Genomic DNA, 9,879 nt, shown 5'->3' with positions numbered 1-9,879 from the left:
CTACCCAGTGTAAAGGCAAAGCTGTACTGTTCTGTATCAAACACCTGTTACAAATATGAAACATGACAGTCAGAATATCAACATAAAACCATTTTGAAAAAGTTTCCTGGAATGCTGTGAACACTAACTACTCAGCCTTGACAAGTATGTCGTGCTCCTCTGCTGAGCATGACATGCATATATATATAGTACCCCATGATGGATCTGACAGTGAGCAATCTCAAAGCTTAATGTTGAAGAGCCAGTGCATTATGCAACATCCACTGAAGGCAAGAGGGTGACAGAAGCATTGGCATGGAGCCTGTTCATCTATTACTGGAAAACACATGTCTCCCAACAGTAATGTGCAGTTTTGATTTAATAATTTACAAGTTCTTGATAAATAAGAACCCCACATGGGAAGCCTTCTTGGCTTAACATTACTTGCAACACTAATTCAAGTCCACTGAATGTAAACATTTTATACGAGCTCAACTAAGAACAGTGCTGTTAAGACATTGTTTTCCTAAAGTTTTAAAACAGGCTACAAGCATCAAGAAGATACTATCCTTTGGTTTAATTGAAGTAACTCATCATCTTTACATAGTTAGGTTTTCCTGTAATTATATAATACAAACAAATGAAGAGTTTTTCAATCCAATAAAAATTAGTGGGAAAAAAGGTTAATTTATTGACTCAGATAGCAAATTTCTCTTTGTTGACAGGCACTGAAGACTCATCATCAGTTAAGTCATAGCTCTATTCATGCCTACTACAGCCAAAACCACATGGCATGCAATTCATCCTCCACACAGCATCTGTAGCGATTGCTTTAGCTATCACTCCAGTTAAGCATTCATCCCATTGCATCCAAGCCAATTGAGTAAATTTTACAGTGTTTTGTACAAATATGCAAGGTTGCTGGTATCCCAGCTGGTCATTATTTCCTTAAAAATATAATGAAGTTTATTACTTCTACCTTTAGATTTATGCACATGGAAATTTCCCTATTCACAGAATAACTAAAAATATTGCACAAGTGTTGTAAAGTGTTTCATTGCTCTATGTGAGAACTGAACAAAGCCTTTTGGAAAAACTTGTCTAGCTACAGTCTGGGTATCAGCTGCTCATGGAAAGGAAGTTGCTGTTCACAACTGAGTAAGAAAGCATTGACGTATTCTGAAGGATGCTGTAATAGCAGAAAGGTGAACCAAAGCTGAGAAAGGGAATGGTGTGTAATGAGATATCTCACTCCTTAAACAGCAGGACATCTGCAGTCTGGAACAGTTTTAACACCCAGGCAGGACCAATTTTCTCTGTAATTCTGAAAGGGCAAGAGATCTAGGCCATCTGGAAAGCAGCTTTGTTTCCTGCTTCAATGGATCATGACACACATGGCTAGGAAAGCACCTGTGGAATCAACTAGCAAGTATATGACAACAACAACAACAACAGTTTGCTTCAGTGAATATTTTGCCTACTTTTCTGTAAGTAAATTTCTGTAAGGCCTAATCAGCTTCTACACTTTGAGTACAGTGTCCAGTTCTGGGCATCTCAATTCAGGAATGATACTGAGGTGCTGGAGCATGTCCAGGCAAAGGCCATGAAGCTGGAGAAAAGTCTAGAGTAGAAGTCCTGTGAGGACAAGCTGAGGGAACTGGGGTTGTTTAGCCTGGACAAGAGAACACTCAGTGGTGACTTTTATCGCTGTCTACAACTACCTGAAAGGATGTAATAGCAATATGGGGGTCAGTCTCTTCCTCCAACTAGTGACAGGACAAGCATAGCCCCAAGCTGCACCAGGGGAGGTCTAGGTTGAACATTTATTACCCTTTCTGTGAAGAAATTCTTCCTAAACATTGGATTGGGCTGCCCAGGGAGGTGGTAGAGTCACCGTCCCTGGAGGTGTTTAAGGAAAGACTGGACATGGCATTTAATGTCATGGTCTAGTTGACATGGTGGCCTTCAGTCTTAGGTTGGACTCAATCTTATGAGGTCTTTTCCAACCTAATTGATTCTGCGATTCTGTAATGGAGGAGGTACCTCCATCCCTCTCCAGAAAAAGATAAACATGTTTTGGCAAGTCCTTATGAAACTGCAATAATACAATAGACATAAACCAAATAGAAGATATCCATATCTTCCATTATCAGGAAAACAGTAGTAGATTTTGGCAGAAGAGCAAGACAAACTCTCAGTGAAGAAGGACTAGGTCAGGGAGCACTTACAACAAATTGGACATCCATGTAATTCCCTGGGGCCTGACAGGTTGCACCTGTAGCTGCTAAGGGAGACGCCTTGGTGTCCACCAGAACTCCTGGTCTCATGATTCAACTATCACAGTAAAAGATAATGAATGGACTTGCACGTGAAAAAAGGAAGGGAGCTGTGACTCTTTAGTCTGGAGAAGAGAAGATCAGGATGATCTTACAAATGGGTATAAACACCTGATGGGAGGAAATGAAGAAGAGGAAGCCAGGCACTTCTCAGTGGTGCCCACTGACAGAACAAACAGCAATGGGCACAAATTAAAAACCAGGAAATTCCATCTGAACACAGGAAAATGCCTTTTTACTGTGATGGTGATCAAACACTGGAGTAAGCTGCACAGAGAGGTTGTGAACCCTCCTCTGCAGAATACTGAAAACCTGACTGGACACAGCCAGGGGCAACCTGCAGTAATTGACCTTACTTAAGCAGGAAGGTTGGACTAGATGATCTCAAAGGTGTCTTCCAACCTCAATCACTCTGTAATAAGATGGAACATCCCCTGGAGACCAGAATTTTGACAGTTGTCTGTAACAACTTAACAGAAACTGTTAACAGTCAAAACTACAACAGCACAGCTATTTGAATGGTTTGACTAAATTCCTATGGTGGAAAAATAATCCTGAGACTTCACCACAGTACACAGGATTGAAATTTCAATGAAGATGACACTAAAATTTCTTATTGATCTGAACAAATAATTACTGTAATTTCAAAAATTTTCATCAGATTAAACAGCAATAAAAAGTATTTGCACAGAAATCAAACATGAGCTCATAACACAAAAACCACACCAAATCCTTCACATGCACATAGTAATGTAACAAGAGCCAAGGCACTCCTACTTACATGAAAAGCAAACTGGTAAATATGAATTCAACTGAAGGAGCATCACTTAACATTCATAATTTCTACAATATTAACAAAGTACATGCAATTCTAAAACAACATTATTCTATAAAGCAAGAAAACTAAGATCAGCTCTTCTAGACAGACTTTGATACAGCTCTGCATGCCAGTGAAACCTACTTCTAATAAAAAAGGCTGCAGCATGCAGTATTACCTGTGCAATGTGCTCAATGCATGTTGAAAGGCTACTGTTTTACAACACTACTTGACACTACTTAGTTTTCTGCAAGAACACGATTTCTGGTAGTCAGAATTAATCCTTTCATTACATTCCTTACATGGGAAGGTGATCCTTCCCATGACAGGGGTAGTGGAACTAGATGATCTTAAAGAGGATCAACCTTCCAACCCAAACCATTCTATGATTCTATCATTTTATAGGAAGAAACATTTCACTGCAAGACCTGAAGTCTAAGGTGTAAGCATGGTAATAATGAATGTAAAACTGTAAAATCTCTTATATTCAATAGTTCCCTTATATAAGTAGTTGCCTTAAAAACCAAACTTCATCCACAGCTCATAAAAGGCAAAAAGGAAGACTATTTGTCCTTTTGCCCTTTTTGTGAAAGAACATAAACATCAAATCTCACAATATTCTAACAACAACTACACCTTTAGCATTCTGTTTTTATCCTACTACTTAGCACTTACCCTGCTCTCTTCTAGGCTGTCAAAAGGACCTGGAGGATCATCCAGACAAAGAAATTCTCTCACTGCAAGGCTTTACCAAACAAAAGAAAGTGAATTAGTTTAAGTACAAAACCAGCAACAACACTTCAATATGATCATACAATATCAGTATTTCTTTAAGGGAAACAAACATCTACCCTCAAATTTACTCCCATGTATTCAAAACAATGTTAAAACTATAAAGTCTCAGTTGTGTGTGTTCACCATGGATATTATTTAAAATGTAACTCACGAAGATAAGCAAGCAATTTTAGAACACGACTTCTTGCAATTTTTTATAATGTTGGGACTTTGTTGCTATGTGGCAACTGACAAGTTTCACACTCTGGTATTGAATAAATTTGAAAAATTCGTCTAGTGAAAAATAAATATAAGAAGGTAGATGAAAAAGTGTGCTGTAAAATCCATATGCAGATCCCTGCAGATAGTACCAGGGGAACTAAGCATGTGTACTGAAGCATGTTCACCTGTCTCCATTTTACCAAGATCATAACCCACTGACATTTACAAAGTATATAATTTATGTAAAGAATAAAAAGTTATAAAATACTAAGTGACAAGGTTAATGTGCCATCAATAGACTACACAATCAGCTCTAAACATACATTTCTAAACTACTGCATTCCTCTTCGAACTGGGTAACAGCTTTCATCCCCTCTGTGCACTGTTTTGCAAAGGCCAGAAGAAGGAAGTATGTGTAATCCTGTGGTTTGCCATGGAGTATTTTGAGTATCTTGCTCATTCTAAGTTTAGCTTACTTTTCACAAAACTCTCAAGTATCTCCAAACAGATCCCTTCAGCCACCTTTCTATTACTTTCCTGCTCTAGCGTATTCATTCTTCCATAAATAACCTCAGACCAAAATACTGTATTCACAATTAATTGGCAAGTAATAACTTATTAGCAATGCCATGCTTGTACTCACTACTATAAATCACCTCCTACTGCAATGAATGCACAAAAATGAAAGATGTGAATCCAAGCAATGTTCTGTCTCTTCCTCCCACTTAGGTCCCACGCAAAGGGAAGGGCAAAAGGCAGTACTTTTCTGCTTTCCACTCCTCCTCTGCGTTCGAGGCAGAGGCAAAGTACAAACGTAAGAAGGGAAACTTTCACCCAGCTACCAATCAAATCAAACAGCTTCAGGTTTGGCAAGCAAAATAAGGAGAGAAATTTCTTCAAACACTAACCACTGATTATACCATGAGTTTTAGTTTTAAAAGGGCTCTGAAGAAAATTTTTCCAAAATATGTTGAACATTTATTTTGTTGGATTTTTAAAGTATCCTTTCATGTGCTTATTGCATGTGTGAAGATACAGGCGGACAACGGTTGGTGAGAATTCTTGTCTCTGTATCTGCTTTCACCTCATCAGCTTTCACATCACTCTGATTTATTTTCCTATGACCATTCCTTTCCCCACTTAATTTATGGAATATTTTGCATCAATCGTTCTATGATCAATGCAAGTTATAAGCCTAAACCTGTACTATTAGAACAGCTTCTTCCACATAAATAAATAATAAAAAAAATCTGCTACTTAAAGATTATAATGCAAACTAGCACAAAAAATGACAGCTGGTAACAATTAATTAGTTAAATGATCAGAAAACATAGCTTTAAACAGAATGAAAAGTTATCCAGGCATATAAAGTACATTTCAAAGAGAAAAGCAAGGTTTTCCCCCTCTCCAAGTAGTTTAAACTGTTTGAAATGACCACTTTTTTCTGAAAAGAACAATTCAGCCATTAAGATGCTGAAGGAACTCACATATGCCTAATGCAGAAGAACTCATTATGTGATAACACTTCTGCTCACCACTTAATTCAGCATCTTGATCCTGATTCACATACGCAGTTCAGACACACTTTAAAAGTATTTAGCAATTTTACTGTGTTGTTAAAGGGCAACATTAACCTGGCATAACATACAGTAATGCTTGTGAATGAAAAACAAAATACCACAAAAAATAACCACTAAAAAAATATAATCTGCATATATCATCTATTTACATCAGGTCAAAGTCTTTTTTTTTTTTTTGTTTTCCCTGCAGCTGCTGGCAGAAAACTGTGGGGTTTTTTTCTACAATTTTCAAAACTCCTTGAAATTGAAAGCTGTGGATTCACTGTTTTACATAAGGAGGTCAAGAAACTTAAAGCCACAGGTCACTGAAATCATTGCTTCTTAACCTTAAATATGCACCCAGTGGCACAAACACTTATTTGCAACCTAGCTGTACTATCAGCCTGCTCTGACCCTGCTTTCTCCTCCATGTGTTACACTTCTTCCTTTCGTTTAACAAATAAAAGATTCTGCCTTAAAAGTACCACAGAAATCTTTTATATAACATAACAGAGATTGTTGTACATGGCTTCTTTGCTCGTATGCTGGCTGACACCCTTCTCCAGAGAGGCAGCAGTGCCAGCTTTAAGCAGGGCAGCAAGGGGCAGCGTGGAACACGGGATCCCCGACTCAAAGCTGACTGAGTCCCTCCCTTTCAAGCTTCTTACAGGGTGGAGGCAGAGCAGAGCTGTGTCATCTATATAAAGCCAGATGACGCTTCTGTTTAGCACGTTAAACTTCTTTCACCCACTTCATGAGTTATAGGAAATTTTCTTGAACATATTAAACTCTATAGGTGGATTCCAATTTGGTCTTTCACTGAGTCTTCAATGCAATGCAAAATGTGAGAAGAAAACCATAAAACACAGATGCTAAATTTAGTTACCTTCACACCATCCTACATTTTATCCTTAAATCACTTTGCAAATGTAGTTCTATTAAAAATAGGTATGCCAAATGAGGCCTCCTATCCCTTAAGGGCAAATTTCCCACTGTCAATATGTCTCAATGATAACACAGCACATTTAGAAGCAAAAGAAATAAAAAAGAAAAGGCTCATTTGGTTTTGGTGTGACCCAAGCAGATTGCAAAGCTATTGAAATAAACGATGAGCCTTTAAGGAGAAAGCAGGGTCAGACACTCACCACTGCTCATGTAAGGTACAAGTATTAATTTCTATTAATAGTAACTTTTATTCTCTGGTAAATGGGTAAAAATATCAGACAGATTAAATCTCCCTAGTTCTAATCACTTGCTGAGGAATTCTTACCTTCCATAGATCCAAATATTAAAACATAAACCATATCCATAAGTTATGAAGTTAAAAAACTTCATCTTCATGCAGATCATTACACAGCCAAGATCAGAGCCCTCAAAAAAACATTTCAGATAACTAATCTGTTAATTAGCCAAAATACAAACTGATTCCACAAACATGAGTGATGAGTGATAGAGTCTAAGTTATGGTTTGGGGTTTCTTCCCTTAAATTATGACAAACACTATTTTGTCCAATATGGTCCATCATTAAGATACAAACAAGCTAGTTAAAATGCCAAAGTAGCTGCAACAACATGAAACAAGGCCTTTGGATGTACTTAAGACGAAAAGTTGATTCCACGCGCTAAGTGTGTGTCCAGCAGCATAACAAAAGTGACATTTAGAGAATAATTCCTTCTTTGTTGTACACCTACTATTGTTCAATTTAATAATCAGGAAGTTCTTAAACCTCTTGGCTGCATACTTCACCAATATAATCACACTTAATAGCCACTTACACAGAAACTCATAGGTTGATCTCAATTTCTTTTTGAAACCATTTAAGCTTTGTCCTGACATCCACAACAAAGCTTCACCACTCAGTGTGACATACTACAAGATGACTATGAATCATCAAAATATTAACATGCTTTACTCACCTTCCCTATCCCTTTGATGACTTCATATGCCCTGTTTAGCCAGCCCTTACCCAAGAGAACAGACTAAAGAAAACAGAACTCTTCTTGCAGGGATAATTTTCTGTAGCTTCAGCTCTTTTTTGTTGCTTTGTACCTCTAGCAGACAACTCCTTTGAAAATGAATGCTGTGCTTTAGCACTGGACTATGTGCAAGCACAATTCGGATTCCCATGGGAATAACTTTTTTCCAATTTCCTCTAACAATTTTACTGCAACTTTTTGACTATTACTAAACACTGAACTGGTTCAGAACACTAGTAATATAAGTACCAATAGTTATTCTCCAGGTTATAAACAACTGAGTTTACAATTCTGTATTTATGTACTTACTGTAATTTCACACCTCATGACATGAAAATCGGTGTTAGTCACTCAGGGCCTCAGGGTCTTTCTACAATAGTTCATGATCTCATTGTTCATTCCCTTTCCCAGATAATTTCAAGATGTCCTGAACATTAACGTTTGTAACTGACCTGGCACTCTATATGTAACACCTTTAAGTTTCGATCAATCCTTAGCCCCTTGCCGTTTAACGACTCTGTACGGGCCCTGTCATAACTACCTGTTTGTTAGATTTCTCACTACAAAAAAAGGCATTGCTTTTTCAAGTAGTATTTTTATTTACCTGCTTACCACTCCAGGCTTTTTGTTACAAGCAGCGCCAAAAGGCAGACTGACTTATGAACCTCTAGTTTCCAGACTCAACAGTCAAATGTCTTATAAAAATGTGCCAATAACAGCCCTTCTACTAAAAAGGCAAAGTAGATATGAACATTATATGGTCCTACAACACAGCTTGGCAATTTAAGTTACTTTAAAATTCCTGAGGAAATGGTGTTTGCTTTAGAATGTTTCTTGTTTTTGTTTTTAATAACATTTCAGATGATGACAGATCCTCAGACTCATTCCTCAAAGAATCTCCGATACAGCAACCTCAACTTTTTTATTTCTGGTGTTGAAAAAGGTTTCTAGAACTAACTGCTCTGCCTCTAGTAATCTGCCTACTAAAATTCTCTTCTGGCCTACATTAAAATTATTTTACATTTCACTTGCCAGAATTATGTTCTGCTCATCTTCCAGCTTTAGAAGAATCTTCCACTTTGTATGAGAAGAGATACCATTCAAAGTCACACCTGCACTTTGCTGCTTAAACACATTGTTTTTTAAACTGTTAAGATTTTTTTGATTTGTGGTTTACATTTACTTACATATAGCAACCTACAAACACACTCCTATTACTACTATGTCATGTAAATTACAAGTCTGTAGTTTAATACACATTTTAAGAACTATTTGCCTAATAGTGTAGGTACTTCCCATTGTGAAAGCCTAACATTTAATCCTAGTAGAAATTAACAATGTATCAATTCTGTATTAAGCTCAGAGAAGTAACATTTTAGGATTAGTCTAACATGTCAAATATTATAGCTTTTAGTAGTTAACCACGTACAACTCAAAATGCTGCAGTTACACTTTTTTGCTTATGTTAAGACAGGATAAATTTCATAAACACTAAATAATTCCCTTAAAGACCAATGAATGTTAATGAAATCTCTTACCACATTGCTCAAAGATACACTGCTAGAGTCTAGGAGTTCCTAAGAGGAATTTCGACATGAAAACACAAACCAAAACAAATGCACAAGCAAAGTTTAATCACATACCAGTTTGCAATATCTTTGTGAGCTACTAAATTCTGGAGGAATGCCTGCAGTCCCAACTGTCGATCTTCCAAGAAGTCAGGATTATAATTATCTTTGAACCAGCGCTTTGGTGGAAGGGCCAACCGAAAGCCTGGAAACATATCTTTTAGCTGAAATTGAAATCAAAGCATAAAAAGTCTTGTCAAAATACTGATTTGACACAGGCGCTGACTTTACTCAGAATTAGGAGATCTTTCTGACTCCTGCTAAGTTCAAGGACAAGATAAGTCTCATCCATAAGTACAATCCACATTCTAGCATAAATTGTGGGCACGGTTCTGTCACTTGCTGTGCTGATTTATGCAATCCAATGACCTCCCAAATTTGCCATATGAAAACAGGAATGAAAACCTTTGCTTTCTTGTTTAATGCCTGAGTCTGCTATTTAATGCCTTTGAGTCAGTAGAGCATAGGAAAACTGTAAGTAAAAAGTATCAGATGAGTAAGCATTTCAGTAGTGTTTCTTCTAAAGTATTCAGGGATAATAAGTACTACAGATATATATTTATGAAAACCTAAAAATCCATTGCAGA

General features: G+C 37.2%; 1 protein-coding gene across 3 annotated transcripts in view; it reads right to left on the bottom strand.

The window, feature by feature from the left end:
* The window catches only part of SNX16 (sorting nexin 16), a 22,945-nt gene that overhangs the window by 3,986 nt on the left and 9,080 nt on the right, over positions 1-9,879 (bottom strand). For all 3 annotated transcript variants that reach the window (XM_009074812.1, XM_009074813.1, XM_009074814.1), the window contains 2 exons: positions 9,308-9,456; positions 3,808-3,877 (listed from right to left, as the gene is read on the bottom strand). In XM_009074812.1, the coding sequence (XP_009073060.1) occupies positions 3,808-3,877; positions 9,308-9,456 (219 nt within the window). The remainder of the gene's footprint in view (positions 1-3,807; positions 3,878-9,307; positions 9,457-9,879) is intronic.

This window comes from Acanthisitta chloris, unplaced genomic scaffold (genome assembly GCF_000695815.1).
Source record: "Acanthisitta chloris isolate BGI_N310 unplaced genomic scaffold, ASM69581v1 scaffold10215, whole genome shotgun sequence".
In the NCBI taxonomy this organism is placed as follows: Eukaryota; Metazoa; Chordata; class Aves; order Passeriformes; family Acanthisittidae; genus Acanthisitta; species Acanthisitta chloris.
This window is presented reverse-complemented; position numbering and strand designations above follow the sequence as displayed.